This window comes from Pelophylax lessonae (genome assembly GCF_965119305.1).
Source record: "Pelophylax lessonae genome assembly, chromosome: 10".
Taxonomy (NCBI): Eukaryota; Metazoa; Chordata; class Amphibia; order Anura; family Ranidae; genus Pelophylax; species Pelophylax lessonae.
Window position 1 is genome coordinate 203,034,852 of NC_138777.1, and position 21,794 is coordinate 203,056,645.

The 21,794-nt window shown below is 44.6% G+C and overlaps 1 protein-coding gene across 1 annotated transcript; it reads right to left on the reverse strand.

The window, feature by feature from the left end:
* Positions 1-1,441: 1,441 nt before the first annotated feature.
* CFAP263 (cilia and flagella associated protein 263) lies at positions 1,442-21,736 on the reverse strand. Its single transcript, XM_082271104.1, has 9 exons — positions 21,597-21,736; positions 11,850-11,976; positions 10,476-10,640; positions 10,188-10,346; positions 7,601-7,681; positions 4,575-4,730; positions 4,312-4,419; positions 1,769-1,924; positions 1,442-1,600 (listed from the first exon to the last, which is right to left on the reverse strand). The coding sequence occupies exons 1-9, from the start codon at positions 21,704-21,706 to the stop codon at positions 1,541-1,543; spliced, it is 1,122 nt and encodes a 373-aa protein (XP_082127230.1). The 5' UTR covers positions 21,707-21,736; the 3' UTR covers positions 1,442-1,540.
* Between the last annotated feature and the right edge of the window lie 58 nt (positions 21,737-21,794).

Consider the following 21,794-nt stretch of genomic DNA (forward strand, 5'->3'; position numbering starts at 1 on the left):
CCGGGTGCACACCAAAAGTGTTAGTGTGAAAACACCCTCATTAGAACTGAAGATGTGGCTTGGAGAAGATATTTATACAACATTACAGAAAAAGTCCAGAAGGATGTCACCAACTACTAGACACATTTGGGTTGATTTACTGAAACTGGAAAGTGCAAAATCTGGTGCAATTGTGCACAGAAACCAATTAGCTTTCAGGTTTTATTGTCAAAGCTTAAGGCCCCTTTCACACAGGCGGACCGTTCAGATCCGCCTGTCCGTTTTTTTGGCGGATCTGAACATTCCCCCTATGCATCTCTATGGGGCATCGGATGTCAGCGGAGACATGTCCACTGACACCCGATCCGTCAAATCTGGACGGATGGAAACCCTATTTTCCATCCGTCTAGCGGATCGGATCGGATGAGAACAGACCGACGGTCCGTTTCCATCCGATTCCCCCATAGAGATGTATGGGGCTCTGACAGCTGTGTCTCCGCACACAGTGCGGAGAACAGCGGTCATTCTCCTGCTCAGCGGGGGATCGGCGGATCAATCCCCCGCTGAGAAAAACAGAGTCTGTCCGACGGACATCCTGTGTGAAAGAGCCCTAATTGAACAAGCTGAAGGTACAAGCTGATTGGCTACCATTCACAGCTGCACCTGATTTTGCACTCTTTAGTACATCAATCCCATTGTCTTTTACACCATAAATCACCAATAGAATTTTCCAGGATGGTTTCACCTCCATCAGCTTACTTGATGATACCTCCAGGACAGGGTTGGAAGGGGAAGGGGCACAAGAAGGGCAGGACCGGCAACCTATACAGTTGAAGAAGTTTACAGCACATGAGGGTGGGGGCCTTTTTCCCTTAGGTGGCAAGGACCTTGCCCAAGCACTGCTCCACCAACTCAGAGAAATACTATAGCCTCGTACACACGCAACAAATTTCTACCGACCGGTTGTCCGTCTTTTGTCCAGAGTGCGTGTCTGTTGGTTGGAATGTGCCTAGACTGCACACGAATTTTCCCGTACGACAGAATTCTATTTCAGAAGTGATGTTATGTGTTGGATTGCTTTCTATGTGTTTTTTCATCTCTGAGCATGCCTAGTCTTGCTCATAAGATTTTTCCCCGTCGAAATCTGTGCTAATGATACAAAAATCGGACGTGTGTTGACGGAGGACAAAAATTTTAATGCCTGCACATCAGGATTTTGTCAGCTGAAAAGTCGGAGTCGGCTGTCGAAAGCACCGTACTAACAAGCCGAAAATCGTCAGATCGGTCGTCGGACGAAATTTCCCGGCCGAATTTCTTATCGTGTGTACGGGGCTTAAGACAGTGTGCAGTGTCTCTCCTGCTGTAAGCTCACTTTGTTACATGAAAAACTTTTTTTTCTGTATATTGGTCACAATACTTGACACACTCAGCAGTGATAATTATAGAAGAACACACAGGATACTCATAGGGTGACAAAGCATTTATTTGGATCATAACTTGTCCTCAGTTGGCCCATAGGTCAACACTAGGCGGCATGTCCCCAGCCAGGCCAGAAACGACTCTACATCACATTGGCTGCCTTCAGCTGCTCCCAGGACCGGCGCTGCGTCTTCAGAGAGAGCTGAAATATCAGACACAGACATGTTTAGTACTTGTTATCTGAAATAGTGTGTGCGCTCAGGTTCAGGCCTTACACACCAGCATGACATATGAAACTTATTATATCACTCATACAGGTCTTGGTGAGTTACCTGTCACAGGTAGGTTTCTATTCACCATACTCAATTACCTCAGCAATCTCCACCTTCCTCTGCCAAGCTCGGATACTTTTCTCAAGCTCCTCCTGTTCCATCTTCTCATGGACGTAGTTCAGGACATCCGGGACACGATAGTCACTCAGCTGTTTCCTAAGCTTCTTATTCAGACTTTCAGCCTTGGCCCGCTCCTGCAGACAGGTGTGCAGAAATGAAAACCTCTATAACCCCCACACATTCCTCGACTTAATCTCTCTGATGACCCACTGCTGACACTTTAATCCACTGTGACATCAGCCCATTCTTTCATAGAGGAGAACATTTATAACTCCAGAACCTTCCTTCAACTGAAGCCTCTCTGACAACCAACTTCTGACCCTCTAATCCACTGTGATACTGGCCTTTTTCTGCACAGAGGGAAACTTTTATAACCCAACCCAGAACATTCCTCAACTGAAGTCCCTAAATGTCAGGAGTGTGTAAACGCTTTTCTTTGACTGCCACTTGTCTCATTCTAGCATCCTGGTTTTGGCTTTGACGCATCTTTGTCTGTCCTCCTGCAAGGTTATTCAAGTGACCAGTCTCTGGGTGGAGCCCAAACCTGATTTAAGCCAGCCAAGCCTTCAGTCTCATGCATGTGATAGCATGTGTAATACGTGCAAGCTCTCTGTCTGTCTGCTCTGCTGTTTGGATTTCCCTATTTATGATCTTGGATCGGATATCGACTATTCTCTAAACTTTGCCTGCCATTTGACTACGGATTAACCCAGACTTTTCTGTAGCGTGCCTGCCTTGTACCTGGACTGCCATTGAACTACTCTACCTGTCTGCCAACCGCAAGTACTCGTTTGCTTTGCTCGGTTCACGCCTGCCCCAGCATGGTGGCCAGGCACTACTATAGCATTGTGTATAAGGCCTGGAGGCAACCGAGTACAGGTAGGTCTGCTTGCCTTATGGGAAAGGGGGCTGTTATAGATGAAGAACACAGAAGCTAGCTATAGTGTCTGACCACCTGTGTTAGGGGTAAGCAAGACACTGATGACCAACTGACCAACAGCTGTCCCTCTAATCCACCGTGCCACAGCCGATCCTGTAGATGTGAAAACTTCTAAAATCCAACCCAGAATATTCCTCAACTGAAGTTTCTATGATGACCATCTGCTGCCCCTATTATCTACTGTATCATAGGCCCATTTCTGTATAGTGGAGAACATTTATAACCCCAAACCATTCCTCAATTGAAGTCTCCCTGGTGACCAAGAAATCAATGTTGACAACAGCCTGTACTCTCATAGAGCCTAGAGGAGAACATCTGTAACCCAACCCAGGACAGTGAAGTCTCCCTGATGACCAACTGTCGCCCCACTAATCTACTGTGACACCATTCTGCGTCTTCATAGAGGAAAACCTTTATAACCCACCCCAGAACCTTACTTCAACTGAAGCCTCTCGGATGACCAAATACTGCCCCTCTAATCTGCCATGATACCGGTTTGTTACTGTATAGAGGAGAACTTCTGCAACCCAAAGCAGTACATTCCTCAGCTGAAGTCTCCCCGATGGCCAACTGCTGCCCCTCTAATCCGCTATGGCACCAGCCCATTCCTGCCTAGTGGAGAATTTTTATAACCCAACCCAAAACATTCCTCCATTGAGGTCTCTCCAATGGCTAACTGCTGCTCCTCTAATCCACTATGACACCGGCTTGTTCCCGCATATATGAGAACTTCTATAACCAAACCCAGAACATTCCATCAACTGAAGCCTCTCTGAAGACCAAATGCTGTCCCTCTAATCCACTATGACACCCGTCCATTCCTGTAGATATGAATACTCCTTCAACCCAACCCAGAACATTCTTCAGCTGCAGTCTCTGAAGACCAACTGCTGACCCTCTAATCCCTTATGTCAATGGCCCATTCCTGCAGATATGAGAGCTTCTAGCACCTTAAAGTGGTTGTAAACCCTTACATAAACTCAGTGAAGGGACTATCCTCAGGTGATACACAGAGATTAAACAGATCCTCCTACATAAGTTGTACCTGTCCATCTGCAGTCTTCTCTACATCTATTCAAAGTGCTGAATTTATAAGCTTGCATGAGACTTTAAAAAAAAAAAGGGAGCGGGGAGCTGAAGTCACACTCTGCAGAGCTTAGCGAGGGGAGCTTTGAGAGCTGATTGGAAGGAAAAACAGACCCCCTTCACGCAGCTCACAGGGACTGAACTGAGGTTGTCAATCTGCTGGAGGTCCCTCCCTTGTCACCATTTTTCTCTTTGTGTCAGGAAAACTTGTCAGAAAGTGATTCATGCTGATAGCAGAGAAAGAAATGGGCAGACAGAAATGACACTTAGTGCTCTTAATTGGGACAAGTACACATTATAGCGGGATATGCTTTGTTTATATTTCATGTCTTAGGTTTACAACCACTTTACCGTTCCGCAACTAAAGTCTTTGAAGACCAACAGCTGTCCCTTTAATTCACCATGACCCTGAACAATCCCTTCAAATCATGGCAGCCGAACACTTTTCACTACCCACAATGGCGACGGGAACTCTCACACTCTCCCTTGATGTACCTGCTCCACTTGCTGTGTTTCCTGTTCGATCCGTTGCAGCATGTCATTCCTGACAGAGATCTCTTTACTTAGATAAGTGGACTCTGCTGTGGTGTGGTGAAGCTTCTTCTGTAAAAGGAAAAGCCAATATGGAAATGAACAGACCTCACATGTGACATGTAGGACTTCTTTCTGGATCTTTACATATTGGCAGGAAACACAAGACCATCAGAGACCCATCTCATCACGTGACTTCCCAGGATCTCCTCTGAGCACTCACTCACTTTGTAGGAGTTGAGAACCTGTAATGTCTCTCCTGCAGTCAGCTTCAACCGGAGAAGATCCTGATTCCGCTCATCGATTCTCTCCAGAAATTGGGCATTTTCTATCTTCAGCTGCTGGAAATCCACCTCATTCAGAACTTCACCCATCTCCTCCTTCTGAAAGAGAGGATGTACAATTTCAGGGCTGATTCTGCATTGTAACACAAGGTGTTGGCAGATCTAATAAGCTGTGAGCAACAAGACTTGGAACATTTACAGTGAACGGACTCCAAAGTCACCAGGATCACATACTGCCTGGTGACATATAGTCTGTAAGCCTGGCTCTTGCATGTACATGGAAGATAAAATTCACTGGCTCCATGCAGGCAAGACAAAGAACACCATTCCCCCTGCTGATACCATCAATGGGGCAATAATCTTCTCAATGATATCAACAAGGAGGCATTATTCCTCCCATTAAAACCAATGATAGAGCACTGATGACTAAAGCCTGAAGCAAACTGGCCCTTTGTTTAGAAAGTTTGGAGACCCCTGGCCTAGATGATGCTTACTGTCCTCCAGCCAGAAAATGCGGCGGGCTCTGTCTGACTTGCTGAAGCTTCTAATGCACATTGTGAGAATTGTGCACAGTGTGCAGTGAACTAATTTCAATCTAGGAGCGGAGCATGTACAACTGTGCAAGATCAGATTTATTTGTAGATTCTGATTGGCCCCAGGGGCAATAACTGACAGTTCTTTTCGACTAGACATGTGCAATTCAGACAAATTTTTGGTTATTCTGAGATTCAGGTGCATACGACTCTCCGAATGAAATAGTAACTAATTTCATTGAAATTCAGATTGGTCGAAAAGTGATCGAACGATTTGAATTCTGTGTGAAGAATAGCTGGTTGTTAAGGAGCAGGCTGGCCGCTGCGTCCTTAACAACCGATGACTTATTAGCTGTCAGAGTGCTTTCCCGCTGACAGATATATGTAAACAAAAGAATGTTGGCAATGAAAAATGCAGAAAAAAAAACAACATGGGGTCCCCCTGCAATCCATACCAGGCCCTCTGGGTCTGGCATAATTTTAAGGAGAATCCGATGCCAAGTTTTTTTTTTTAAATGGCGTGGGGTCCCCCCCAAAATCCATATCAGACCCATATCCGAGCATGCAGGCTGGCAGGCCAGGAAAGAGGGGGACAAGTTAGCGTCCCCCCTTCCCTGAAGCTTATCAGGCCACACGCCCTCAGCATGGGGGGTGCACCTTGTCCCCATGTTGTTGGGAACAAGGGCCTCTTCCCCTCAACCCTGGCCCTGTGGTTGTGGGAAGTACTTATTGGAATCTGGAAGTCCCCTTTACCAAGGGGCCCTCAGATCCCGCCCCCCCCCCCCCCATGTGAATGAGTATGGGGTACATAGCCCTACCCATTCACCAAAAAAGTGTGAAAAGTAAATAAAAATAAAAACTTTTTTGACAAGTCCTTACAAAAAAATAAATGTTCCCTGAAGTAAATCCAACGTCAATTATTATGCCCGTCGCTACTGCAGACCAGGAAAAAAAAAAAAAAAGTTCTGCACCAGGCGAAGGCTCCCGCTGTTTGACAGCTCTGCCGCCTGACAGTCCTTAACCAAGGGGTGGAGGCAACCCGATGAGGTAATTGGGTGACCCCCGCCTCTTGTGAGGTCATCCACTCTGCATGCCCCAGTCGATGACGTCACAAGGGGTGGGGGGGTGGGTCATTGGGTGACCCTGCCCCTTAGATATTTCGGAGCTGTCAGACGGCGGAAGCCTTCGTCGGGTGCAGACCTTTTTTTTTTTTTCCCTCAAGTTGGCGGTAGCAGCGGGCATTGTTATTGAGGTTGGAACTACTTCAGGGGACATTTATTTTTTGTTTTTTAATAAAGGACTTGTCAAAAACTGTTGGGTTTTCATTTACTTTTTACATTTTTTTGGTGAATATGTAGGGGTACTATGTACTCATTCACATGGGGGGGGGGGGGGCTTGGATCTGGGGGCTTTCAGATTACGATAAGTCACCCCCTACAACCACCAGGCCAGGGTTGTGGGGAAAAGAGCCTTGACCCCATCAACATGGGGACAAAGCACCCACCCTGTGTTAAGGGCATGTGGCCTGGTATGGTTCAGGAGGGGGCACTCGTTCGCCCCCCCTTTTCCTGGCGTACCGGGCTGCATGCTCCGATAAGGGCCTGATATAGATTAGGGGGGGGGGGGGGGCATGCTGTTGTTTTCTGCATTTTTCATTGCCAGCGTTCTTTTGTCTATGTTTCAACTGTCAGCAGGGAATCCCACTGACAGCTGATGAGTCCTTGGTTGTTAAGGATGCGGCGACCGGCCTTATGGCCTGCTCCTTAACAACCAGCTATTCTTTACACAATATTCAAAACGGTCGATAAATTCTGTGACTGATCTGGATTTGAAACGTTCCAAAAGTTTGGAATTCGTTATAAAATTAATAAACAAAACTAAATGAATTCCAAAAGGAATCAACGAAAAGAAATTAGTAATATAATGAATCTATCCTAAACTAAACACATTTTTCCGCTCTGCACATGTTTATTCTCAACAATAAGGCAAGCACCTCCCGGTGATTATACAGTTATAGACGGGATGACGGAAACCTTAGGGTCTTTTGCTGTAGAACAGATGACTGTTTAATCCGCAGAACTCGATCAGACTGCCTTCAGGTCATTATGGGCTGAAAGAGGTTTACAGAGCTTTAATGTCACCCGACAGAATTGTAAAGGACTGGATGGTGGGTCTGATATGTCTTCTACACAAACCTTAATGTAAGAGATGCCGCCAGCAATATATGTATATCTGCTTTGTAAATTTTCTCCCGTTTTTCAATTTTTTCAGAGCCAAACATGACAGCTGTGGAGAAAATAGATTCCCCAGAAACACCCCCACTAAGGAACCCGCCAGCATATCAGTTTCAATATAATATGTGCTGGGGGTATCATACTCAAAGGAAGGGAATGAGATGGATATCATCTCCCCCTACAAAGTGTCCCCATGTCTTACCTGCTTCAGTTGCATCTGCAGCTTCTTTTTCTGGATCTTCAAAGCAGCATTCTTCAGTCGTAACTTGTCTACCAAGCTGTCCTGTCAAAGAAAGAAGAAGAATAGGAACCTATAAGGCCACACTCTGCTAAAATCCTGGCTCTCCATGTGCTCCCATAGATGAGAAAGAAGCTTAAGAACATTACTAAGCAGAAAACTGCAATGCTCACACCATAACTCGAGTGGCTATGCTCAGCATTGGAGAGAACATGTCCATGTTCCTCCAGCCCGGGCTTTGATTCTTCCACCATGATTCATTTTTGTACACACGGGAAACTAAAGCTGGGTATACATGTATTGAAACGTCATTTCTGACGAAACGTACGTCGGTCGCGGCGTGTTGACGTCACCAGAGTGAGACGGAGGACGGGCGGAAGAGCCGACTGGCCGGCGGCTTGCCATTATTCTGATCCGAGCGTTCTTTACTTGATGTTTGTAAGTTGCTTTCCTTTTGTTTTTTATTAAAGTATACAGTTTTACACTATGGGGCATTTTATTTTTATTTATGTGACCCTGTGACTGATGCCTCCACTGTGAAATACAATTTCTACTTCATTTGGAGGAATTTGAGTTGGAACCTTGGAGTACATGTAACTTGGTGGATTGATTCCTACATTCGGCGTTACCTTATTATCCATCTGGTAAGCAGTTTGTGGATTGGGGTGACGGTCACCGCTTCTGTGTGGAGTGTGGTATCCATCTATATCACTCTTCATCTCTCTTCATTGGCCAAAATGTATTTTCTGTCTGGTAAGCAGATAGTACTATCGGTGGTGGTATTGCCCTTCAGTGAAAATTGGGTGTCCTTATACACTTTATTGGCGATTTGAATATATCTATCTGGTAAGCAGATTGCACACTTGGTGGTGGTCACTGCACTTTCGGTGTTGTTATTACACCTGAAAAAAATTTTTCACTTAACTTTCACGGTTTAGGGGAACATATTCCTCGTCTATTATATATTAAGTTTATCATATATCAGTTTTACGCTATGGGATCCTATACCATTTTCTTTTCTATGTGCGTGGTCTAAATGCCTGCTGAGTCATCTTATGGTACAAGACCTGAAACACAGTGGAATCTGATCTGGTTGTAGGATATCCGTCCGGAGATCCTTGGTGTTCAAACCCCTGCATTGGGCACAATTTTTGAGGCACTTTGGTAAGCAGTTTGTACCACTAGTTGATGTTCACTCATACCCAGTGGACCTTATGAACACTTTATTTATTTCCTTTGGAGTTTTTTCAGAGACTTAAGGACTTTTTTGATTTTCATTATATTTGTTATTGTGTGGGCACAGCACTTTATTACTGAGTAGCGCGGCTTGTTTTTTACTATTATTTTTGGGTGTATGTCACACTTTAAGCTGCTGCTTCATATATCATTTGCTTAGCGCGGTTAATTTTCCCCTTTTTTTATGTATTGAAATTTGGCTGATTCAGCAGGCACTGGACAAATTTTGATCCACATGCACCCCTCTCTGTTCAACAGCAGCCGATCTTTAGACCAGCTTCTGTCAAATGGTTCTGATAGAAAAGGAGCATTTGATCAGCCACTGCAGTGCTTATCAGTATACTCTGAAAGAAGGAGGAGGTGCAGGAATCGAAAAAAAAATCTCCTGGTGTATACACAGCTTTACCCTTGCCCTCATATTTTCCTCCATATAGATGTCCAAATATTCTGAAGATTAGTACTGAGGACAAGGTTACCATGTTCTTCCAGCCCCAGGTGTGATACCCCACCATTCTAGGTTATTGTACACACAGAAGACTCACCCTGTCCTTCATCTTTTCCTCCATGTAGATGTCTTGTACTTCTTGAGATCAGCATTGACGACAACATGGCCACATCCCTTCTGCCCCAGCTGTGATACACCCACCATGAAACAATATGGTACATATAGGAGACTTACCCTCACCCTTTTCTTTTATTACATGTAGATGTCTTGTACCTCTGGATCTCAGCATTGAAGACAACATGGCCATTGGCCACATTTCTTTAGCTCTGGCTGTGATACCACCACCATGATGCAAAATCATACACATGGAAGACTTACCCTTGCCCTCGTGTTTTCATCCATGTAGATGTCCAGTACTTCTGGAAATCAGTATTGTGAACAACATGGCCATGTTCCTCCAGCCCCAGCTGTGATACACCCACCATCATACAGCGTTGTACACATGGAAGCGTTACGCTTGCCCTCATTTTTTCCTCCATGAAGATGGCCTGTACTTCTAAAAATCAGTTTTGAAGACAAAAGGACGAGGTTCCTGTAGCCCGGGCTGTAATACCCCCACCATCATACAATATCATACACATGGAAGACTTATCTTCGCCTTCGTCTTTTCCTCCATGTAGATGTCCAGTACTTCAGGAGATTAGTACTGAGGACAACACGGCCATGTTCACCACCATGATACAATATCATACACATGGAAACCTTATCCTCACCCTCATCTTTTCCCCCCATGTAGATGTCCAGTACTTCTGGAGATCAGTATTGAGGACAACATGGTCCAGTTACGCCAGCCCCAGCTGGGAGACTTACCCTTGCCTTCGTCTTCTCCTCCACGTAACGGAGAACCTTTTCCGGGGTAACTCCTCCACCTTTTTTCCTGCTTATAGCTGCCTTACCGATGTCTCGCTCAAACTCGTACATGGCTTTCCTAATTTCCGTACTGCGAATCTCAGCTTCCTCCATTGTGGCCTAATAAGGGAGGAAAGAGATCATTTCTGGACTAAACATGAGAGAGTCTGACAGCTGAATAGAGAAGCTCTTCACATGATAAAAATCTTTATAGAAGACAGGAAAATGGACAAACACGAGAGGACGCACCTTGAAACTCTGCAGGATCCGATCTGTGTTCTCGGCGTCCTGCTGTGCCTCCTCTTTGGAATCTTCCATTTCCCGTGTCACCAGCTCCAGCTTTTGATCAACACTCAGACTCAGCAAACGCTCAGAGATCGTACTACGAGACTTTGACCTGCGGCGGCTTCGCATCTAACAGAGGAAATTAAATGAGGACCAGTAGCTGCTCTTCCCTAAGTCCTCCCTTCAAATTGCATTGATTTGTCTAGGCCTCTAGCTCCTATGAGGAGGGCACTACGCCCGGTGTTTCCTGTATATGTGCTTGTTCTGTAGAGGGCAGGTAAGGATGTTGAGCCTACATACAGTACATCTATAGTAACATATAGAGGCATTAACAATGCATCGGTCAGTCCCCATAGTGAACTATCAGGACTCATCCTGTACTGAACTGACTTCAGTAAAGTAAATTCTGATTGGATGTTCTTAGTTTTTGCCTACTGAATGTATTTAGTAAGGACAATAGTGAGTAAAGGCTGGATATTGTATATATCAGTTATTCTAGACCAAGGGTTTCAATGTGACAGAATGTGACCCTCTGCTGGCTTTTATCTGGCCCATGAGGCACTGAGAATGAAATGTTTGTTACTTGCACAACAAGGATCTCCACAATTCCAAAGCTTTATTCATTGATGACACTTTTGAGGGTACCTTTCCTCCCACTGACACCAATGATGGGTCAATATTCCTCCCTCTGACACCAACAATGGGACACGATTCCTCCCATTGATGCCAACGATGGAGCACTATTCCTCCCACTGATGCCAACAATGGGGCACTATTATCCCACTGACGGCAAAGATGGGGCACTATTATCCCACTGACGACAAAGATGGGGCACTATTATCCCACTGACGACAAAGATGGGGCACTATTATCCCACTGACGACAAAGATGGGACACTATTATCCCACTGACGACAAAGATGGGACACTATTATCCCACTGATGGCAAAGATGGGGCACTATTATCCCACTGAGGACAAAGATGGGGCACTATTATCCCACTGACAACAAAGATGGGGCACTATTATCCCACTGACGACAAAGATGGGACACTATTCCTCCGACTGACACCAACGATGGGGCACTATTCCTCCCACTGACATCAATTATGGGGCACTATTCCTCCCACAAACACCAAAGATGGGGCACTATTTCTCCCATTGACACCAAAGATGGGGCGCTATTCCTCTCACTGACACCAACGAGGCCAGGACATTTTCAATATCCAGTGGTCACAGTCCGGTCCCTCTAAAGTCTAAAGGACACTAAACTGTCCCTTTGTTTTGAAAGTTTGAAGACCCATAGCATCTCCAAACCTCCATGTGTGCTCACATCTGACCTGGTTAAAGTCTAAGGTGGATACTCCGACCTCGGAGACCGCCACCGGTGACAGGTCCTTGGGGTCCAGCCGCTTGTAGAACTTCTCGAACATCTCTGTTTCAGCTTTGAGTGTAGACAAGGCATCGCTGGAAGAGGCACAATGGTTACAACAGTCAGATAAGTCAATGCATGTGACAATTTTGGAAAAGCATTGTTACAGGCTGAAATGGAAAACTGAAATTTTAATAATTCTTCCCTTAATTCTGCTTCCCTTCTTTGTCCCCATAGCTGCTTATGTTTGCCTATATCCCTTAAATCCCAGAGGACCAGTCCATAGTGAAGGATCTCCTTGTACTACCTCTGGACATTATCATCAGGGAGTTTGGTGCTGCCATGAAGGTCAGGCAGTACTGGAGAATATTCCAAAACAGTATCTCTCCTGCGCTCAAGTGGTATGCGAGAAGGTGAGTGGTCTTAATGGTCTTTGTAAACACCACCTACGGTCTTGCTGCCCCCTCAGGACCAAGGCTATCCAAATACACTGAAAAACAACAACAAGAGAAGGGCGCACCAACCTCGTGCATTACCACTTAAAAAGTTAATCAAAATCCAAAGAGGTAGCATACATTGTACTCACAAACACATGATATTTGCATGCATGTAAGAAATTGGGACCTATCAACTCCAGGACTGCCAGGATACTCCTATGGTGCTGGATGACGTGATGACGCCCGCATATGCCTGGCTGACGTGTTTCGAGGGAAAACCTTCTTCTTCAGAGCCAAAAGTATTACTGACCCATCACCAATTCCCAAAGTGTTATATAGCCGATCTGCACCACCCACAGTGCTCTGCCCCGCCCCACAGGGAGCAAAGGTCAGGAGTGTGGGTCACTGGGATGGGGTTTGTGTGCTGAAGGTTTATTGTACCCACGCAATAGGGGAACCCACAGTGCAATCTGTCATCTATTTATGTAAAAAACGGCCATAAAACAATTGCAAATGATGATGGTAGTAGCAACAAAGATAAAATGATAAAAAAATAATAGATAAAAATAAATAATAAAAAAAAAAAAAAAAAAAAAAAGGACACTAGAAAACTAAAAATCTAAACAGACATAAAAAGAATGATATTGAAAATCATTGACTGAATCAGCAGACAACCATAATACCCCAGATTCATGCAAAGCCTTAAATTTGGCTATGGGAATTTATGCACATAAACTGGAATGTAAAATGGCAATGTGTGCCCATATCCCCACAATGTATTCTAGATACATGAATACACAGATTACCATATACTCCCACCTTTTTCAATCATGGACTGTAGAGGTTGATGCTCCATTCCCCCCAAGAGGAGGAATGCTCAGTTGGTCTGCGTATGCAGCCATCAGCGCCCCACATCATGCAGGCTTGGAACGCAAGCCTGGCTCGTACACCCGGAAGGATGGACGGCCCTGCGTTCCATTGCCCCACATGTCACCTCCTGGGTGCACCGCGGCGTCATTTCCGGTTCCATCCAAAGACGCCTCACATCAAGAGTGACGGCCCCAAAGGCCAACGGGCATCTCAGAGCGTCCCAGATGGCCGCCCGAGCCCACCACACACACAGGCGGAGGAATGTTGGCATGGTTCACCAAACTCCCCACAGTCCAGGACCGGAGGGGGCTTAGTGTAACAGGCAAAGCGTTGTGCTCCCCAACTAGTAAGGCCCTAAATATGAGGGAATACACCAACAAAAATAGTACAATATGGGACCAGGCTGAGTCATAGCTCTAGGTTGTACATATTTCCTCAATTGGCCCAATGTTCATCAATATTAGCTCACCTATTGCCTATCACTTATAGACTGAAGTACCGCAATGGATCTAGTTGTTTCTGCAGGGTTGTCCCTAGATGCCCACCCTTGGATACAGGATGATGTTCACCCACCCGTGTGTCACTGAACATGCGCGGTGTCACCCAAACGTTCATTCGCGCATGTGTTCATGGCCATACAGATGACACACAAAACCTAATGGGATTCTGGGAATGTCTATGTTCCATAGGCATATAACTTCACACTGTATCTACTGTGGGCGCATGGATATTGGAGTGATGCAAGGTCGATAGGGCTAATATAGCAAATGCACTGGTCGCATGCAGTCCACCATATGACCACTGTAGAACGGACCGCACAAAACGTTGTGGGACGAAGTACCCAAACCCTGATGTGACATAGTCACACCCCAGAGTGAAGGTTTATCTCTTCATTCAAACCCTTGGGGTTAAGAACCCCAGGGTAAAGATCCTATAACACCTCTCTTGTACAAAGCCTCTGATATTTTTTGCCACTGTCCATATCATTACTTATGGCTTCTATCGCAAACATCTCTACATTTCTATGTACAGGAAAATACTAAACATGAGAACTCTGCAGGACACACATTGGTGGTGGCCATGAAGGTGCATTAGGTCCCAGGAGATAACTCTGCAGTTTGTCCCTGGACACATCGAGGATGCTGCAGGCCAAAATGTAGCCAAACTTCTGGTAGGGTGTGCAGACTCTTCCATGGGAGACAAAGTCCTGTTTGACCTCAGGAGGATCACCATGAATGTCCTGGAGGCAATGAATTAAGTAGCGGCTGAGATGGACTTGGAAGGACACCATTATTATTTTAAAGGAAAACAACCTGGAGATATCTCAAGAATGAAGACAAGAAGAGCCCAAGAACCAAGGAAGGACATGTTGTTGATTATGAAGGTGAACTATCATTTGTTGAACAGAGGAAATCTTCCACTGAGAGTGAAAGCCGATCTCAAGGGGCCCAAGAATCCAGGGGGCCACTCTAATAATGTTCACAAACGGAGGCGTTGGATTGTCAGAGGAGGCTAAATAAACTCGGCACCTGATTAGTGGAACCTTCCGCTGTGTACCTTGATATGGTCCCATAATGGATCTTCCAGGTGGACTTGGTTCTGTGCGAGATGAAGACATGACTGGTTGGTCAAGCTGGAGGAAGGAAGTCTCCGGAGCTCCAGACCTGTATGACCAATGGACATTCTTCATCCAGATAATGAAAGATCCTGATTCCCATCCCCTCCTGGAAAAGCGAGAGGCACCAGCAGGATGAAGACAAGAAAAACCTTAGAATTTGGGAAGGACCAGTTCTTGATTTTTAAGCCTCGTACACACGCAACGATTGTTGGCTGTGAATTTTCGGCCAACGTCCGATCGGCCGATTGTCGGCTTGTTAGTATGATGCTTTCGACAACCGACTGCGACTTTTCGGTCGAACAAAATCTGGTGTGCAGGCTATAAAACTTTTGTTGGCCGTCAACAGAACGGCCGATTTTCCGTCAGTCAGTACAGATTTCAGCAGACAAAAATCAGATGAGCAAGACTGGGCATGCTCAGAGAAGAAAAAACACACGGAAAGTAAACCAGCACATGACATCACTTCTGAAGTTGGTTGTTGTTGGCCGAGAAAATTTGTGTGCAGTCTAGAGCACATTTCAACCAACACAACAACACTGGACAAAAGACGGCCGATCGGTCGGCCGATAATCGTTGCGTGTGTACGAGGCTTTAGGGTGAACTTTTCATTTGTTGAGAGAAATTCTTCTACTGAGAGTGAAAGCTGACCTCAAGGGGCCCGAGAATCTATGGGCCCATCTAGTAATCTTCACAGACTAAAATGTTGGTTGGCCAGAGGAGGCTAAATGAACTTGACATCCAATCAATAGAACCTTTTCCATAGCTCCCAACTGTTCCTGATTTTTAGGGACTGTCCCTGATTTGGAACAATGTCCCTCTTTGGAACAAAGTCATCCTCATTTGTCCCTCATTTTGGACTGAACTAAATAGTTGTGTATAACATGCCCTTTTTATCTTTCAGTGTTTCCCCATGCTAAACCTTTCATACAGTTTGTAAGTTGCTTCATTTGTAAATGTCATAAGCCAGTTTAAAAGGAATAGTAGTGGTAAAAAGAAGCACTTGTGGGTTTAACTAATATTTTTTTTTTGTATAATTCTCCTTTAACTTCCCTGGCGGTATGATTGTTTCAGATTTTGGGTGCTGAAAGCAGTACCATTATTTTGCATGTAATTCTTAATGATGAGCAGCCCAAACCAACTATTTACATAGGATTTTTTTTTTTTACTGTGTGTTCTTCTTTATAACATCTCGGGTATGATAAAGTTTGAAACACAAAAGCATAAATTATAATATAATAAATAACTATAAATAAGTTAAAGTATGTATGTATATATATATATATATATATATATATATATATATATATATATATATATATATATATAAAATATATTTATATATGTGTGTGTATACATCAGGCCTTGACAAAACCCGGGCGCCAGGTCGCATTTGCGACTAGAATTAGCGACCTGGCGCCTGGGGTGCCCTGCAGAAGGTGTCCTGTCATTTTTGCACGGACTTCCGCGCACGGACTTCCGGGCCGTCCGAAAATTGAGGCCCCGGCTTTTCGGCCTACTTGAGATGAGAGGCTTCCAATGGGGAACTGGCGTCTTCTTGTGGTGGCCGGGAGTAATGACTGTTGTAATTACTGTTTCCACTGCCTGTTTGTTCACAATGCCATCTCCCTGTCCAGTTAGTTACCTTTGACAGGGAGTGTGGTTATTTATTATTAATTTAATTTATTTTTGAAATGTAAAAACTAAATAATATTTTCTTTTTATTAAAAAAAAAAAATATATATATTTTTTTCCAATTATTATTATTAAAAAAAAAAAAAATAATAATATATATATATATAAATAATAATATATATATATATATATATATATATATATATATAATCTTTTTTTTTTTTTTCCTCATAGCCATGCCACAGCCGAAGGCCCCTTTCACACGGGCTGTCTGATCAGGTCCGCCTGTCAGTTTTTCAGGCAGACCTGATCGGACCCTTCATTCTCCTCTATGGAGCAGTAATCTGCCGCCATCTGATCCTGTCCGCCAAAAGCAGACGGATGGTGGTTCTATTTTCTATCCATCCCGTGGATCGGATCAGATGGCATCGGATGGAAAGAGACAGACAGTCTGTTTTCATCCAATTGTGCTATAGAGGAGAGTGGGGTTCTAGTCGTATTTATGTGTAAATTTAGTATCCATTTTATTAAATAAAGCTTGGCTGTTAGTTTAAAAAAAAAAAAAACTGGCTCCTAACTTTTTTAGCTGGCTCCTAGATTTCAGGAAAATTTGTCAAGCCCTATATATATATATATAAGGGAGGGGGTCAGGAGCAGCCAAAGAGGGATCCGGGCTGTTCTGTACAAAACCAACTGCACAGAGGAGGGAAGTATAACATGTTTGTTATTAAAAAAAAAAAAAAAAACACAAGATCACTTTAATGATGACCAGATGGGTTCCTGACGCATAGGGGTTTACTTACTAAAACTGGAGAGTGCAAAAATCAGGCTCACTTCGGCATAGTAACCAATCAGCTTCCAGGTTTTATTGCCAAAGCTTTAGTGAACAAGCTGAGATTAGAAGCTGATTGGCTACCATCCACAGCTACACCAGATTCAGAGTTCACAAGTTTTTAGGAAATCTCCCCCATAGATCTTTATATATAGAAGAAGACAGCAGATGGGAACTGCAGGGGTGGAGCTCAAATTCACAGCTACCAGGAGTCAGAGACTGCAATGATTGGAGGAGAGCCGCGATAGACAGAGCCTAGGGGGTGGGCCCTCTACAATGGTTGGAGAGAAGTCCAGGAAGGAAATGATTAGCTGGCCTGGTGTAATGATCGGGCACAGATGCCCCCCCCCCAATAATGATGTCACTACCACATACTTGCCAACTGTCCCTTTTTTCCTGGGACAGTCCCTGGAAATAGGAGCCTGTCCCAGGTAATTTATATTGTCCTTGGAAGCGCCTGTTAATCGGGCTGCCCATAAATGTTATGCAGAAGTAGTGCAGCTGAATGGGAGAATTATTCCAACTCTGCCACTGTGGCCTTAAAGCGGAGTTCCGGCCACAAAATCTTTACTCTATATTTTATGGCATCCGCTTCCTTATTGTCACCTGTAATAGAATTGGATATTCCTGGCTTTTTTTTTTTTTTTTTTTTTTACTTACCTTATTTCAGAAGATACAGGGAGAGCAGAATTATTAGGCAAATGAGTATTTTAGAGGATTAATTTTATTTTTGAACAACAACCTGTAATGTTCTGGTACCTTTGGGTACCCTAATTACTCTTTCATAAGTGTATGCGCCCCACCATTCTCTTTTGGTAAGGTGCGCATACACCTTTAAGACTGATGCTGTCATCACTGAGCGCCGGACTGGATGGCTATTTAGATCGCCGGCTCTCACTCACATGTGTTCGTTCAAACTGCTTTGTGCCTTGATGCTAACCTGTCTTGAAGCTCTCATGCTTGCAAGCATACCTCGCTGTCGGAACCACGCTGCGCTGATCCCTGTATCCCGCTACCGGATCATCCGCTCTTGCCGAACCTCTCCTCTGCTACATTGCTACTAGTGATAAGTACCCCACAGGGGAAACCTCTATAACCTTTATACTAAAGCTTACACTATCTAGCTCTGCATACTAAGGACTATTACTACATCTGCATTATCTAAGATTGCTAGCTCTTGAGCCTACTACCACCTGTTCTTGCACTGGGTTGATCTCTCTTGTATGTCCACCTGCTACTCTGTCATATGCTACCATACATGATTGCTAAACCTATTTGCATCCCATCTGCTACTATCTTACTTTCAAGAACATTTCCTTTCAAGTGTCTGTCATCTACCATCTCTACCCAACCTGTCTCTTCAGCCTATCATCACTGTGTTACTATATACATAAGTCACTCTAGGAAACATCTTATTGAGTGTGTGTATTTACTTGCTGAATTGAGATCCTCCACACGATGAGTCATTGGGAGTTGGGATTGGTGTCTCAGCGTTTCTCTACATGACTACTGAAGTGGAATATTTCTGCAGCTGAAAATCCACATCATACGTAAAACGCAGGAGCGTTACACAACCATGTTCTCAATGAACCCAAAATACTCATTAATATCAAAGCTGGCTATTTTTGGAAGTAGTTTTTAGTTTTAGCTATTTTAGGGGGATATCTGTGTGTGCAGGTGACTATTACTGTGCATAATTATTAGGCAACTTAACAAAAATCAAATATACAGTATACCCATTTCAATTATTTATTTTACCAGTGAAACCAATATAACATCTCAACATTCACAAATATACATTTCTGACATTCAAAAACAAAACAAAAACAAATCAGTGACCAATATAGCCACCTTTCTTTGCAAGGACACTCAAAAGCCTGCCATCCATGGATTCTGTCAGTGTTTTGATCTGTTCACCATCAACATTGCGTGCAGCAGCAACCACAGCCTCCCAGACACTGTTCAGAGCGGTGTACTGTTTTCCCTCCTTGTAAATCTCACATTTGATGATGGACCACAGGTTCTCAATGGGGTTCAGATCAGGTGAACAAGGAGGCCATGTCATTAGCTTTTCTTCTTTTATACCCTTTCTTGCCAGCCACGCTGTGGAGTACTTGGACGCGTGTGATGGAGCATTGTCCTGCATGAAAATCATGTTTTTCTTGAAGGATGCAGACTTCTTCCTGTACCACTGCTTGAAGAAGGTGTCTTCCAGAAACTGGCAGTAGGACTGGGAGTTGAACTTGACTCCATCCTCAACCCGAAAAGGCCCCACAAGCTCATCTTTGATGATACCAGCCCAAACCAGTACTCCACCTCCACCTTGCTGGCGTCTGAGTCGGACTGGAGCTCTCTGCCCTTTACCAATCCAGCCACGGGCCCATCCATCTGGCCCATCAAGACTCACTCTCATTTCATCAGTCCATAAAACCTTTGAAAAATCAGTCTTGAGATATTTCTTGGCCCAGTCTTGACGTTTCAGCTTGTGTGTCTTATTCAGTGGTGGTCGTCTTTCAGCCTTTCTTACCTTGGCCATGTCTCTGAGTATTGCACACCTTGTGCTTTTGGGCACTCCAGTGATGTTGCAGCTCTGAAATATGGCCAAACTGGTGGCAAGTGGCATCTTGGCAGCTGCACGCTTGACTTTTCTCAGTTCATGGGCTGTTATTTTGCGCCTTGGTTTTTCCACACGCTTCTTGCGACCCTGTTGACTATTTTGAATGAAATGCTTGATTGTTCGATGATCACGCTTCAGAAGCTTTGCAATTTTAAGAGTGCTGCATCCCTCTGCAAGATATCGCACTATTTTTGACTTTTCTGAGCCTGTCAAGTCCTTCTTTTGACCCATTTTGCCCAAGGAAAGGAAGTTGCCTAATAATTATGCACACCTGATATAGGGTGTTGATGTCATTAGACCACACCCCTTCTCATTACAGAGATGCACATCGCCTAATATGCTTAATTGGTAGTAGGCTTTCCAGCCTATACAGCTTGGAGTAATGCCCCATACACACGTGCAGATTATCTGCAGACTTTTGTCTGCAGACTTACCTTTTCTATGTAGTGCAAGGGCCTGCCAGATTGCATACAAATTGAAAGTGTTTAGGTTTGACCTCATATTATATGGTTTTGGTAAGTCTGCAGATAATCTGCACGTGTGTATGGGGCATAAGACAACATGCATAAAGAGGATGATGTGGTCAAAATACTCATTTGCCTAATAATTCTGCACTCCCTGTAATACACTCACCTTTACTTCCACTTCCTCCTTCCTTGGCCACGGCCCGCACCGTCACTTCCTGTCCCGCAATGCATCCTGGGAGCTCTTTCTTGTTGCTCCCAGGATGCAATGGGCAGTGACGTAGGCGGCCGGCCGCTCCTCTCATCACGTCATTTCCAAACAGGAAATGACGCAATGTTAGGCGGAAACACATACTATGCCGATCGCATAGTACTGAGCATGCGCGAGATTTCGCGCTGGATTCACCGGCCTCCTCCCTCTAGAAGCAGGAAGCAGAGCAGACATTTCCCCACTGCGGACTCCGGTAACCCGGACAAAGATGGAGGCGTTCTGCAAAGATTATATAAAGTAAGATTTTATGATTGCCTAACTGTTTATTTAACTGTAAAAAACCGGAGTAGCTGATAAAATAAAGGTCGGTGGGTCACTGTTTAGGAGGTATTTAAAAAAAAAAAACGATTCTGTGGCCGGAACTCCGCTTTAAGTTTGAAATTCCCTTTTTAATTTTCTGTAATTCTCTCTATATTGAGTAGACTCTGTAATCTGATAAGTAGGCGGTGATTAATTATGCAGAGTGGGCGGAGCTTCGGGGGAAGTGGGTGTGGTAATTGATAGCTGTGCTGCAAAGTGTCCCTGGAATTTTTTTTTTTTTTAAATGTTGGCAACTATGCTACCAGCACTACTGGGACCTTTCACCCCAAGATGCAGCTAACTGGTCTGGCCCCGCCCATATCAATATGCCAAGCAGTGGGCGGGGTTGTGTCCTCTCTCCTCCCCTATTAATCACATGTTATACTGATATAATACCTCCCCTCCCCCATGATAACATCAATGTAGGGTCACCTCCAGCTATGGCCGCTCCTGTCACTTTAAAGAGGACCTGTCACTAGAGTTGTCACCTCATCCTTTTAAACCAGGACACACATTAGTTACACAGGTTCTGTGGCTGATTAAGGCGGTAATTAAACTCATTTGGTGCCTGATGTGCATTATATCAGCCTCAGAACCTGTGTAATTAATATGTGTCCCAGTTTAAAGGGATGAAGTGACAACCCTGCCCCTCCCCACCACAAATCCGGGCTCACCTAACAAGCCGGGTCACCTCCAGCAGTTGTTCCCTGCTGAACTCAGTCACATACGGCTCTTCTCCGCCCTGAGACTCGGTCCGCACACTCTCCGCGTCTTGATCCGCCATGATTACCCCGGCAACACGTGACGTCACCACGCCGCGCCATCACCCAGGCAACGCACTATAGTAATGTAGGAGGGGTGCACTTCCTCCT